Here is a 13,798-nt window from a genome sequence, read left to right on the forward strand (position 1 = left end):
TAGTAAAGGCAGGACATAAGCTGACTTCCATATTTCTGGAATTGTCTTCGTGCTGAGGGAGAGGTTAAAAAGGGGAGTAAGAGGTGGTGCAATAAAATCTGCAGCTATCTTTAAAAAGAAAGGTTCTACGTTGTCCGGGCCAGCAGGTTTCTTAGGATCTAGCTTGGTTAAGGCTTCATGAACAACATTAATAGTAAAAGGAGAGAAACTAAAAGGGTTTTCCAAATCACATTGTTGAGTCTGCTTCGGTGGTGTTCACAGAGATGGAGTTAGTAACAGAATCAAACAGAGAGCCACAGGACACAAAATGCTCATTAAAACAATTGAACATAGTGGCCCTGTCCGATATAGTGCCAGATGCTGTGGAAAGGCAATGGGCTCATTTCGGATTTCACCGGTGGATATCGATTTTATGGCTTTCCAAAATGTTCTAGGATTATTTAGGTTTTTTGTGGTAACTGACAAATAATACTTCGACTTAGCCCTTTTGATTTGCGATGTGAAGCTATTCCTTAGCTGCCTAAAGCGAAGCCATTCTACCTCTAAGCCTGATTTCCTAGCCTTTGCCCAGGCCTTGTTTCTCTTGTGTCGGAGACTGGACAGTTCAGCAGAAAACCAAGGATTCTCTCGTCCCTTCACTCTAAATGTACGCAGGGGTGCAATAATTTCCATAAAACCAAGATAAAAAAGACCATACAGTTTCACAGATCGATTTTACCCCAATCAAAACCAAACAGATCATGAACAAAACCCTGCTCCACAAAATGTTTTGTGTCTCTCTTTATTATAATGCGAGGTTTAACCTTTTGGACCTTAGTGTCCCTGATTGTGGCTACTGCACAGTGGTCACTCCCATCATTTGCAAATACTCCCACAGATAAGTATTTATAGGGAACATTAGTTAGAATGAGATCAATTAGGGAGGATTTATTAGGGGAGTTAATGTTAGGGCGAGTAGGACTGTCTACAATCTGAATAACATTTAAAGAGATACAAAGGTTTTTAAAATCCTCTGACACTGCAGTTAACCAGTCCCAGTTAAAATCGCCAAGTAGCACTATTTCCTTGTAGTCAAGTTTAGATAAAAGATTTGCTAACGAAGACAAAGAGGCCTTGACTGCTGAGGGGGGGTCTGTAACAGCCCACCACCATGACCTGTTGACCCTTTGCCACTTCAATATTTAAGGCTAAAAATTTGAGTTGCTTACTGATAGATTTGGAAACCAATGTGGTTCCACTAAACTTATTCTTCACATAAATGGCAATGCCACCACCTTTATTAGGCCGGTCGGTACGATATACATTATGACCATTTAAGGATATGTCAGAGGCCAAAATAGATTTATTAAGCCACGTTTCTGATAAAACAATGACATCAGCGTCAGTCGAGTTTCGCCCAAATGCGGACACAATCTAGTTTAGACTGCGCACATTCAAGTGGATGAATCCCAACCCAGACCTAGCTTTAAAATCAGCAGGAGTAGCGATCTGACTACTACTACTAGTCGGACCAGGATTAGGTTGTACATTACCAGATAGCAATAATAACCAAAAAAACAGGCATCTTTTCCTCTTAATCGACACACCTAAATGATCATCTACCTTAAAATCACCAGCAATGTCTGTGAAAGTGTGACTAGAGCTCAAAAAGCAGTCCTGAAGAACCATCATGGCTGAATATCAGAGTAAGCCAACACACTGTTACGAGGAGCCTCGTCCATAAGATGCCATGTACACAGTTCGCATTAAAGGCAAAGAGAACATGGGAAAATAAAGTAATTTTTGAACATTATAGCATGTAAACGTGTCAGGAAAGGGGCACAAAAGATATACTATGAACCTGAAAATAAGCATAATAGGGCCCCTTTAATGTATCAATGAACTCATCAGAGAATAATATATTTCTCTTTGTGTTGACAGGAGTTTTGTGACGCCTGGCTGGCGCAGGACACCGATAAGGCTCGCTTCATGGCCCGGATCTTCCGCCACGGCATCGAGGCGTCTCAAAGCGAACGCCTGCAGAAGGAGTTTGTCGCCGGTACAGGTTTCGTTTCCTGCGACTCGTACGCCATGGCAGCCGCCGTGGACGACTCGTTCATCACAGAGAGCGACCATTACCCGGTGAGCGTGGAGCTGGCGGGAACACACACCAGAGGCATGATGATAATGGACACCGTGGGCTTCCTGAAGAAGGAGCGCAAGGCTTTTATCATGAAGAAGGTGGATATGGAGAAGTTCAAGCAGATGATGATAGCTGCTTTAAAATAACACCTTTAAACATTCTACATTAATGACAAGATGTCACTTTGTCCGTCCATACATTTTGGCTAATTTCTCCATTTGTGTTTTTAGTAATAAGGCAATATATTGTATTTAAACTTCTGCTACTACAAACTGTGACTTTGTCTTTAGCAGGAAGGATGTAATACTAATTTTGTACCATGCAATTTTAACGCATAAGACTTACTAGTAGGGCTTTAAACGTTTTACAAATATATACAATTGTGATTATTTTGACCGATATTATAGGAATGATATCCTAATTTTCATTGAAAATAAACAAAAAGAAATATGGTTTGAATTTTGCAGCGGTCTGTACAGAACAATTAGTTTATTGTGTCTGTAGAATATGAAGTGTAAACCAAGACATCTTTGAAGCACTACTACAGTATTGAAAAATATATTTTGATACACATCTCCCTCGATCAATTATTGGCTAAAGTGCAACATTTCCATGAGTTGTTCAGTCCACTTTCTACCTCAATTGTATGACAGTGTTCTCATAATGCATATACATGGTATGTCAGAAAATGTTGATAACAACACATTAAAATTTGAATAAGAACTCTTTATTTTGTACTATTTCTTTAATTACATCAACTCATAGCACAACAAACACACTCCATCATTCAAAAAAAGCTCCCGTGTTTTCAGCGCTTCATGTTGCTTGTGTTGTGTCAGATTAACGTTAGGTCGACCTTTACTACCCACTTTTTGACACATTTCAGATGAAGTTGCACATCCTTGGCCTAGTGAGCCGCGCTGATGAATGATTTAATAAATACAAGTATTTACAGATGTCCAGGGTTCGGTCCTCAATATCCTTTCCTTCCTCTGAACCGTGACCGTGTGTCAATCTGTAAAAAGAAAAGACAGAATTTAATTGAATCATTCTCTGTTTTGAATATAATATGATTTATGTCTCATTCTGCTTCTGACCACTTGGGGAAAACACATCTAGCAGTCACAGCAGGAAAGAGGAAGGTAAAACATTCCCTCTACTGCTTATTCTTCCCCTTTCTTTCACTTTGTAGTTTCACAAATGCTTTGATGTCATTACCATAGACCTCTTGCACTCGAAGAAGGACGTCTGCAGGGCTTTGCAGTGGCCTTCCTTCAGACACTCACTGGGCATCTTCCCCTCCTGACAAAATCAGAAACCAGTTAGAATACACTGGACCATGAGCTAAACATGCACTCCCTCCCACATGCAGTATTTGATCTCGTTGGAAATGTTGTTTTATCTTAGTTAGGGATGACATTTGAGGATTGTTGGTATTACAGATACACATTTAATATCTACACTTAGTGAAACAATCCTTTTTGATCTCTGGACAGGATAATTTAGCTATTATAGAAACCTCATTAAGGGATTTGACTAAAAAGTATGATGTTTCCCTGCAAAATGTAGTGGATTAGAAGTATAAAGTAGTACAAATGTGTAAAAAGTACTTGATTAAAATTACCTCAGAATGATTGTCAACCACTGGTTGACTACTTGACTACGCAAACTGGTGTTATCTAGGTTTATTATTAAGTATTTCCTAATGTTGAGTATATGTCTGAATGTTTGAATATTAAGTTCCGGATGTACACAAATCGGGTAAAGTTATTAATACGGTAACGGTTACATATTATACAGCCTATGGGTTAGGGGGGACATAGATACGTTTTCCATGGGACTTTGATAAAGCAAATTACTTAAGGGTTATCTTATCTGTTAACCTTTAACTAAGTAATTACAACACGTTGAACTTGAATGTTTTTATCTCTAGAGGACATTTTCCTACCTTCACCACGCAGTCGTGCTCCATCAGACAGGCCTTGAAGTCCTCTCGGACGCCGGCGCAGGCCCGGCCGTCCTCCTCTTTTTCGTCGTAGTACTTCGGCATGGTGCAGACTCCACTTTAACACCAGTTATTCCTTTCATATATTCACAACTACAACAATGTGCTAACAGTGACACAACCAATGTTATGAAAGCTCTCAGCCACCATGTTTCTGAAAGTGCATGACGGGAAAACGGAAGTACGTCGCGCTGAGAAATGCATGCCGGGAAGGTTTGTAGTTTTTTTTACAGATCAATAATCCGTGTGTAAATGTTAAACACCTTCCACAAATGTAAAAAAAAAGTGTAAATGCACAGAAATATTAAAAAATATGTGCAAATACAGAAATAAATTCCACACATAAAAATGAAATCCGTGAATACTTAAATTAATTTACAAATACACAAAGAACATTTGTAAATATATATTCATACAGATAATTTATCTGTTCAAACTATTTATATATACAGTCTATGGTTCAAACACATTTTTACCTCAGACCAATCCTGATCCATGTGTGGAAAAACTACATAAAATAAGCTTTGTGGTTATATTTGAAATAGATTTACTTTCCCTTTTTCTTTACAGCTGTTCTGGAATCTGGTGATACAGATGGCATGAGAAATGCACGTGGAACAACATAACACAGAAAAATAATGGCCATGACTTCCAACAACTTTTATCTTTTATTTCAAAGATGTCCATGAAAAATGATGTCAAACATTAGCGGCAGGCATACATGTACATGATGAAGGCACATGAACTGATGGGGGTGTGGGTTTGTTTTTAATCAAGGGGAAGAGTTCCTTTCATTGTTTTTTCTCATTTCCACTTTAAACAATTACAGTAAGGGGGGGGTCATAAGGCGATTAATGAGCGTTTATGCTGCTTTCATGCATTCAGTCTGTACGTGGATCCAGGACAAGAGGGGAAAGCAAGTCCTGTAATTAGTACTGAAAATGACTTCACACTTTTGAAATCATGTCCACCATTCAGCTCTCATCTTCTCGCAATTAAAAAAAAAGACTGATGAAGAGGTGGCCGAGAAAATAAATAATAATCATGCACATGAACAGCATGACTAGGAAAAAACAATTCCACTAAAAGGCACTTCACTTTCCCCTTCGATAAACCACTAACATTTCAAATCAGTGAACTTCATCCACTCATAATATTGGCCACACACACACAAACACAAAACATGTCGACTGCATTTCAATAAACTATTACATGTGGCAGAAAAGAGAGGGTGAGGGAAATAAAGAGAGATAATGCTCATTGCTTTTTTATATATTTACAATCAGTGAAAGAACTACACAACCTCAGTCAAATCTTACAACAAAAGGCGCAATCATCAGTAGTCATAATATTCTGTCCAATCAAAAAACAGATACTTGATTGAACAAAATAGTTTGTCATATAGATTTGGAGGAATCAGTGAAATGAACTATGGGAAGATGGGAAATTTAAGTACAATGGTGAAAAGTGTGATGGCAACAAAAAAAGTGAAAAAAGCTGTGCAAATCACGCTGTTTCAGAACAAACACCCCCCTTTTTGAACCGCATTCACTCAGATGTTGATCTAAACATCCAGTAACTTATTTGACTGTGTATATTATTTTAAAAATATTAGTATATCCAGCAATCAAAGTGTAGGCAAGAGTGAGAGATTGGAATAATGTTGCTGAGACAATTTCAAGGGACCTGGATTTAAGGCACAATTTTTTTTCTAATTTTGACCCACAGCTTCTTCAACAGAATCTATTCTCAACTCTCCTACCATTCAGTTTTTAAGAAGTGAAATTAAATTCAAACGCTTCGCTTCAAGTGAAAAGAACTGACCCGAGCACCTGCAGACAAAAGTTTGCAAGTAGCTGCAATAATGAAAGAAACGGTATAATAGCAATTTAGGCAACAAACACAACAGGACACAAATAAAAACAGACTCTGAACTACCATAAACATCTCTCAATAGAATAAAAATATATTTTACCTCTTGTACAAATTAAAGATTTATTTCAAATAAATTAAGTCACCTTCATAGATCGTCATAGCTCTATAATAATATATCAATATAACAATATATTCCTTCGGGAAAATGACGCCAAGGCAATGTCTGATTGGTTTACTGTAAATGGACGCTGAGGTCACACGGCCCGTCAGACAGGAGCTGAGATATGGTGTCATGGAACTTATTCTCTCAACGGATCGGGGTAGTTACCTCAGAAAGTGGCCTACATTTTTAGTCAAAGTTGTTACTGACTGGCTACAGGCAGGATTTTGGAACAAGCTCGTCCTGAGTGTGTGTTTCAGGACAAGTGGAGTATTTGAAGTGTGTCGGACAATACTCTGGGAGCGAGGGAAACATTGTTTGGGCTAGTGTTAATCTGGAGCTCCGTCATCTCTGTCGGGAACAGAGCGACTGGCCGTTAGCGATGACAACATTCTCCATCATCGAGGGCTGTTTTGCTGAGGCGTTAGTGACAGTGCAATGCCCCAGCTGGCCCGAAGGTGGCAGCATTGAGTCACCGGAGGAGGAGGGTTTGGCAGCATCACACCACCGCTTCTTGTGATGATTTGTCCTCGTTTGTCCTTTTTTTCTGATTGGGTTCAAAGCCGCTGAGCAACACAGAGACTTTGAGAGCCGGAGCAGAATGCCTTCACGCACTCCGTCGCTGTTCTTCAGGACAGTAGTATTCACATTCTCAAGAAATGAATTAAGAGCACAAGAGTGAGGGAGAGATGCAGAGAGAAATGGAGGAATCGATCGACGGGAAGCAAAAAACAAAACAAACGGACGAAGATCAGGGTACAGGGAGGCGGCGCTCCTCAGACAGCGGGCTCGAATGACTTCGCTGCTGGTTGCTAGGCGCCAGAGGCCTTGCGTAAGCAATCGAGGAGAGTCTGGTCCCCCGGGGGGGCCGTGATTCATGATCCAGAGTCAGCCTGCCATCCTCTTTATATGTATCTGCAGGAGAGCGTTACATGTGCTATTAGAAACATTGAGGCAGAATGCATCTTGAGAAAGAGGTGTTAAATGTGATTTGACAGGAGAGGAACAGGTGTGTGTTTGGCTCACTTCACTGAGGATGGCCCACACTGCCGAGTCTTTGATGACCGAGAGCCGCAGAGCGATGATGGGATTGAAAGAAGGGTCCACGACTCCCTCTGCCACACCCTTCTCAAACTGACCTGTGGGTTCAAGCAGACACAAAGACAATATAAGAGACTGTAAATCATAAATATAGGGAGAGCCCAGTGCTAATGATTAACACTGGGCTCTGAAGTGAGAGGGAAACATTAACTGACTCGCTGGAAGAATATTAATTTAATGTTTGGGCCTTAATCACCTCACCTGAATACCCAGCGACTGACTTATGCACTTAAGTTGTATTTACTTATCTGTATTCATAAAACAGCTATATTACCTCAGGTGTACTTACACTTATTTATATATGTTTTAAAATAGACTAAAATAGTCTATACAGTTCATTAATCGGTCTATAGTGTTTATATTAAACTGTCTATATGTATACCTGCTCTATAGTGAATTCAATTTACATACCACTGTTTATATTGTATATTCCGCTACATACTGTTCATACTCTATTTACTTAAACATTTTATATCTGTCTTAGATTATACTATGAATTACACTGCACTTTACTGCTTTTCTCCCCCGCCCATAGCAATTTTGTTGTATCAGTTTGTGTACTCTGAATCTAATCAAATGTTTTAATTGTATTGTTATTTTATTCAGTTTCTGACATTCGTTATTATTTATTCTTATTTATCCTTGTGTGTCTTTCATTTAAAAGTGTTTTAAAAATGTGTGTACATAGTTTTTGAGCTAGCGACAAACTTAATGTTGCACTTTTGATAATTGTATAATTTAAAATTTGATTTGTAATGTATGTACTTGACTGCACGTCCCATGTTTCGTCTTTCTGCTTTGATCCTTATTTTTTCTGGGCAAGCTCAAAGGGAAGGTTGTTATGGTGAGAAACCTAATTGCTGCGATGCACTTTTATAATTAAATAAATATTTGCATTTACATTTTAAATTCATGGTGTGTTGCATTCTTTGTTTATAAATGTAGATATTATGGAAAATCATGACATTTTTTTAGCTTGGGTCCCTTAGGACCACAACATTTCTGTTTTGGGTCTCATGCTGGAAAAGTTTGGGAACCCCTGCCCTACAGGCATCAATTCATTTATCTAAATCACATCCACAAGGAACATTTAACGAAAAAGGTATGAAAGTAGAATCTTATTAGAATATTGTCAGTAAAAATATAAAGACTTAAACGACTCCAGGAAGAGCAGAACAACCTCAGATGAAAATTGGAAAATGGAAAAAGGCTGTGACGGAGAAAACATCCATTTGTTTGAACACCTTCTATCAATGTGGTCATCATCAGTGTGAGTGCGTAACCTGATCGGACTCACCGATCCTGTAAAAGCGGTCTTCAGTTCGTTTGTACTTTTCTTTGGTCTGAAGTCCTGGTACCTAACATGTAGAGCACAGTAAAAGGAATATGAGACACAAACAACTTTTTTAATGATTTCTCATTTACGCAGCACTTTAAAACGGATGCAAACATGTGAGCCTGCACAGGGAGTGTGAACCTCAGCGTCAGGATGTATCGCTTCGGGCGCAGCATCGATTCTGTCATGCTCACATTGCTGTCAATAATCAATATGCTACGTGCCTAAGAGCAACCACTCAATGTAATTAAATAAAAACTGTTTGCACATCACATCAGAAGGGTGACTGTGTGTGTGTGTGTGTGTGTGTGCGTGCGTGCGTGCGTGCGTGCGTTCCTACCGAAAAAGGCAGTATTTCCACGGTAGTGTTCTCGATTTTGTCACCCGGGTGCTCTTGGTTACCACTGCGGAACAGGAACCTGCCAATCAGATCAAACATTAGTTTTAATATTTACAGCCATAGAAAAGCATTCTTGCACATTTCCCCTCGTGGCAGTTCATCAAGTCATTTGTGGATGGTTCATTAGGAAAATTGAGTTCATGAAATAGACTGTAAGTGCACTTCTTTCATTTCATCGAGGGTTAACTGTCAGTCGGATCTATTTTCAATGCGTTTGGTCCTTAGATCGAACATTCAACATTCAAGATTGAACATTAATGATTTCATTGCCTTTTTAGCCAGCTGAGGAATCTCAATAGATTTCGGAGGATGATTTGAATTCACAAAGCGTGGGCACAGAGGGAAACGTGAGCTTCACTTAAGAAAGGTTGGAGGACTCAAGGAAGAACAGGACGATCATGCTTTCCTTACTTTACCTGAAACAAGGCCGATTTGAGTTTTAACTTGTAGAAAATAAGGTTGCTACACATTTTGGTCAATTGATTTCCATGACTTATGGTAACAGTTTCCTTACCAGACATTCTGTGACGTATCAATGATAAAGTTAGTGTTTAATCAGCTAGCAATCTGACACAGACTATAACTGATATGTATGCTTATGGGGAAATACATGTTGTGCATGTGCTGTGTCCTCTGCTTCTGCCCGTTGGGATATCATTGAAATAACAGAACAAAAAAAACATATAGTTCCAGAACATTTTTACTGAATCAATAACTTTCCAGAACAGTTTGGTTAAATTACATAACTTTTTCCAGTTTTTTCCCGACTCTATGAACGGTTTAAATTGTTAGCAGATAGTAGGAGGCAGAGGCAGAATGTCGGATCATAAAGAACGCAAAGCAGTCTGTATCTCTCGGCCAACTGCTGATCAGATGTTTTCTAATCAGAAGGGCAAAAAGAGTCTGAGTCGGTATTATTGCTATCATTCAAAAGCAGACAAAACACTCTGAGTCAGAGAGAGAAAGACGAGGCGGCTCTTTCCCCGCTCACAGCCACTTAGTAGCTGATTGATCGACAGTCTCGTGGTCCAAACGTTATCTTGACGAGTGCAATGAATTCACTCGTCACCATAAAACAAATCTCCACATGACCAGATCTGAACATCCCCTTTCCGCTGCTGTGACGTTTTCGCAATCAGATCTCTTTATATTCCCTGTCTTTCTCCCATCTTCCCCACGGCTCCACAGGGAGTAGGAGGCTGACCCGAGGAAGCTTATTTTAGAGCACTCTCATTAGCTCAGCCGGATCCCTGAAGAGACACACACTCACACACACACAGTGAAGACTCAACCTGAAGCACTAAATGGCAGGAGGCAGAGGAAAGCGAGAAGACAGATTTCTGCATGTGCTTTCATTGCCAACATTATTATAATACGGATGTATGCTAATCATATTATTTCAACAGATGACACTCAGATAAAGCCCTTTATACATACTTCTCTATGCTAACAGGCCGGTCAAATTTGAAGAGGATGTAGTCTCCCGCTTTCGGAGTGATGGACCAGAAGAAGTCCTCTCCCAGGTACGTCTTCTCCAGCGTGTGACCCTGGTACACCTGTGTAACACATGACATGTTTCGTTCCACCCTAATCACTGATTGTAAAGCTGAGGGACATTGTGTTCAATTAATCATTCATATTTGTATGAACTAGGCTGAAGCTTTATTACAGATACTTCCTTATTTAAAGATCCAATCCACCGCTGATAACAAAGGTGGTCAGGTTTCGGACCTGATTTGGAAATATGAATCATAGATAAGCAGCTCCTGAGTCATTGTTTCTACCTTTATAACTAGGATATATACAAAAGGGGTTTACATGAGCATCCTACATTTTAGATAAACTAATTTATTTTATTTAACCAACTAAATGCTAACAGGTGGAATTGAATCACAGAGAGGATTAAAGCAGGCACAAAGGATACGGTTTGATGATGAAACGCTCAACATCAGAAGCAGGCTGTCCCTTCAATGATGCTACAGACACCTGTAACTCATCTGACTTTCAGCTAAGTGCCTTGTTTTTGATTCATTTTAGGTGTGTTTCAATGTATGTTTAAATTAAACAAACATTGGCTTTAAAGTATTTTAGCTGGTTGCTTTGTAACAGACATTAAAGCTGATGTTGGATTGATTATTTTTATGTTTTAAACTGAGATAAGATTGAATCACAGGGTCAAAGTTAGATCGTTTTTTAAGAGCAAATAGGGGAAAGTTCTATCTTAGATTATTCCTGTCTTGACTTCAGACTTCAGACTTCATACACTTTTTCACCAATGATTTTCAATGACTTTCCCATGACCTTTGCCTAATTTTCCATGACCTTTACCTAATTTTCCATGACCTTTACCTAATTTTCCATGACCAAAAAAATTACTCTTTCTCAGAGGTACCACTGAAACATTTTTATTTTAACATGGTAAGCTTGAAAATAAGGTCTGCATATGAAACACGTTGTGCCTATCTAAAACAAATCCAATAGTTGGCTTACTAGCTTCTACAGACTAAAGCCACTGGAGACTAGAGGGCGTGATTGTAAACATCTCTCACCAGCAAAATACCTCGACAGTTAAATGCCATTTTACGTTTCATTACTATACAGTACTTATTATCATTATAGTATTACTATTTCGGCAATTAGATAAAATATAAATTATATTTGATTCAACTTTGGTTACATTTCCATGCCTTTTCCAAAATGTTGGGAAAATATTGTTTTCCATAACTTTTCCAGGGCCTGGAATTTGCATTTTGAATTTCCATGACTTTTCCAGGTTTTTAATGACCGTAGGAACCCTGAGACTTTCAAGAGAGTAGTTGGCTATAAAACAGCCTCAGAAAATTATAAACCGAATAGTCGAGACTCCTGCAATGATACCGCTTCCTAAGTGGAACCTCAGCTGGGGGTTGACGTGCATGCTGTGGAAGCAGCAGGCTTCAGGAAATCTTGCTCTGTAGACACATATCAGATGGGGGTATTAACTCTTCTATACGGCGGCAGCACGCTCTAGATGTTAGACGAAACTGTATGAAACGCCAGGGGCGTTGAGACCCTGTGAGTTTCTGGCCTCTTTCGCAGCAAGAGAAGACTGGATCGCCACGTGTTGAAACAGGGAGGGTCTGAAGGCGCAGCGCGCACGGCCTGGACTTCCTGCGCTCGCAGTGTTTCTGATACCAACCATAGCAGGGAGCGATTGATGAACCGTAAAACCTCCTTCAATGTCACTTCACTTATAAAATCATACCTTACAGTGGTCTCGAGCGCAATACGTACCGCATCTTCTCCGGGTTGCAGACTCTTGAACGCCTAGCAGAGTGTGGTCGCAGGCAAGCCAATCGACTGCGGCTTCTCTTGTAGAAACATCGAGATGAACTCAACCATGCGGTTCAGGTCGCTGGAGGCCTGGAACATTTTTCTGAGGAAAGAGAGATTCAGGCGGCTCTTATCACGACATGCTCCATGATTCTGCACACGGCGTCATTAAAGACAAGACATTACAAAGGGATGTAGTGTCCGTTGCCTACATATGACTTCGGGCTACATTCGCGCCCCCGTCGTGAGGTACTGTTACACGTGAGCGCCAATTTCTACACTGATCTCCCTCTGCTCTCTTCATCCACGGTGGCATTTGACGCATTTGATCAAGAATTCTGCAACGTCTGTTCAGATTTGTATTTTGTATTTGAAAGTTAGTTAGGAGTCCTTTTACCTGACTAGTGGTATGTATAGTGTAAAAGAATCAATGCATCAATGGCACATGGAAGAGTAACTACATATCGCATGTTTGTATATGGGTGATTAGCTTATAAGGTCACGCTCCAGCACAACAAAGTCTTTTACATCATGAACAAGTCAGGACTTGTCAGCCTATTGAGTAATCCAACGAAGTATTATTCCATGCATCTTGACGGCTACCTGTTCCGAAGAGTTTATATGAGATGGAGGTAGAGATAATCACGTTTGACGAGACCAGTTAGCCGCGAAGTATGTGACTTTTTGCTTTCAAATAGATGACAGATGCCGCCCCCCCGTGTGCGATGCAGTGTCATTAGGATCATGTGCAAACGGGTCTAGGCCAAGAAAAGCCGCAGCTGAGAAACTGCAGGATAATCCAGTCCTACCGCGACGAGAGCTGCAGGGCAAAGTTACTTCATTAGGTGGCAAGTAGTTAGCGGCTTGGCGACACGAATCATTCTCGCGGCAGGCTGAAGAACAAACCAGGAGGGAAGAATGAGTTGAAGGGATGCTGATGGCACGGGAATTATAGAAGGAGACTCCTCACTCAGGACACCATAGTACGCTGAGCTAGGAACATAAACACTAAACCAGCACAGGTTAGCGAGCAGAAGTCATGGACAGTGGCAATACCTTCTTCCCTCCGAAGCGGAAGATGGAAATAGAATACGGCATGCATCGAGACAGAAAAGTTGGGAGATTAACGACACAAACTGTGCAGTGTGACGAAGTAAAGAACATTTATGCAACATTCCAAGTTAGGGCGCCTAGTTTTCAAGCAAGGAGCGAAAGTGCTTCAGTCTAGATGAAAGACCAATACAGCAGGTCCTCTCGATAGTATCGCAACAAGCACACACTTTCAGTTTGCGGATATTAGTTTTCGCCCAGTAACCAGGCGCTTCACAGGCTGACACATACTGCAGGCTCAAGGCTGTACGGCAGAGGCCTTCTAAAATGCACTCCACAAGTTTGCTATGGGTACGCTTATTCTTATTCATTTTTCTTTCTAAGGAAGGACGTACCTGAGCATAATAACACTCCCTTGGCTCAGCGAGCATGCATCA

At 40.2% G+C, this 13,798-nt stretch overlaps 3 protein-coding genes across 3 annotated transcripts in view; all 3 read right to left on the reverse strand.

Moving 5' to 3' along the window:
* Positions 1-1,668, reverse strand: part of inpp4aa (inositol polyphosphate-4-phosphatase type I Aa) — a 7,691-nt gene extending 6,023 nt beyond the window's left edge. Inside the window, exon 1 of the mRNA XM_010772868.1 lies at positions 1,614-1,668. Within this exon, the coding sequence (XP_010771170.1) occupies positions 1,614-1,668 (55 nt within the window). The remainder of the gene's footprint in view (positions 1-1,613) is intronic.
* A 1,159-nt stretch (positions 1,669-2,827) lies between these two features.
* On the reverse strand, positions 2,828-4,321 carry coa5 (cytochrome C oxidase assembly factor 5). Its single transcript, XM_010772853.1, has 3 exons — positions 4,071-4,321; positions 3,341-3,424; positions 2,828-3,137 (listed from the first exon to the last, which is right to left on the reverse strand). The coding sequence occupies exons 1-3, from the start codon at positions 4,170-4,172 to the stop codon at positions 3,096-3,098; spliced, it is 228 nt and encodes a 75-aa protein (XP_010771155.1). The 5' UTR covers positions 4,173-4,321; the 3' UTR covers positions 2,828-3,095.
* A 461-nt stretch (positions 4,322-4,782) lies between these two features.
* The window catches only part of mgat4a (alpha-1,3-mannosyl-glycoprotein 4-beta-N-acetylglucosaminyltransferase A), a 59,224-nt gene continuing 50,208 nt past the window's right edge, over positions 4,783-13,798 (reverse strand). The window contains exons 11-15 of the mRNA XM_010772870.1: positions 10,437-10,555; positions 8,940-9,018; positions 8,561-8,621; positions 7,189-7,301; positions 4,783-7,077 (exon numbers count right to left, since the gene is read on the reverse strand). Coding sequence (XP_010771172.1) covers positions 7,051-7,077; positions 7,189-7,301; positions 8,561-8,621; positions 8,940-9,018; positions 10,437-10,555 — 399 coding nt within the window. The 3' untranslated portion in view covers positions 4,783-7,050. The remainder of the gene's footprint in view (positions 7,078-7,188; positions 7,302-8,560; positions 8,622-8,939; positions 9,019-10,436; positions 10,556-13,798) is intronic.

This window comes from Notothenia coriiceps, unplaced genomic scaffold, assembly GCF_000735185.1.
Source record: "Notothenia coriiceps isolate Sejong01 unplaced genomic scaffold, NC01 NC01_scaffold00011645, whole genome shotgun sequence".
Lineage (NCBI taxonomy): Eukaryota > Metazoa > Chordata > Actinopteri > Perciformes > Nototheniidae > Notothenia > Notothenia coriiceps.

Coding starts and splice junctions, on each gene's coding strand:
- coa5 (XM_010772853.1), bottom strand. CDS start 4,172: ATGCCGAAGTACTACGACGAAAAAGAGGAGGACGGCCGGGCCTGCGCC. Junction 3,425..4,070: donor AGCACGACTGCGTGGTGAAG/GTAGGAAAATGT, acceptor TGATTTTGTCAG/GAGGGGAAGATGCCCAGTGA. Junction 3,138..3,340: donor TCGAGTGCAAGAGGTCTATG/GTAATGACATCA, acceptor TTCTTTTTACAG/ATTGACACACGGTCACGGTT.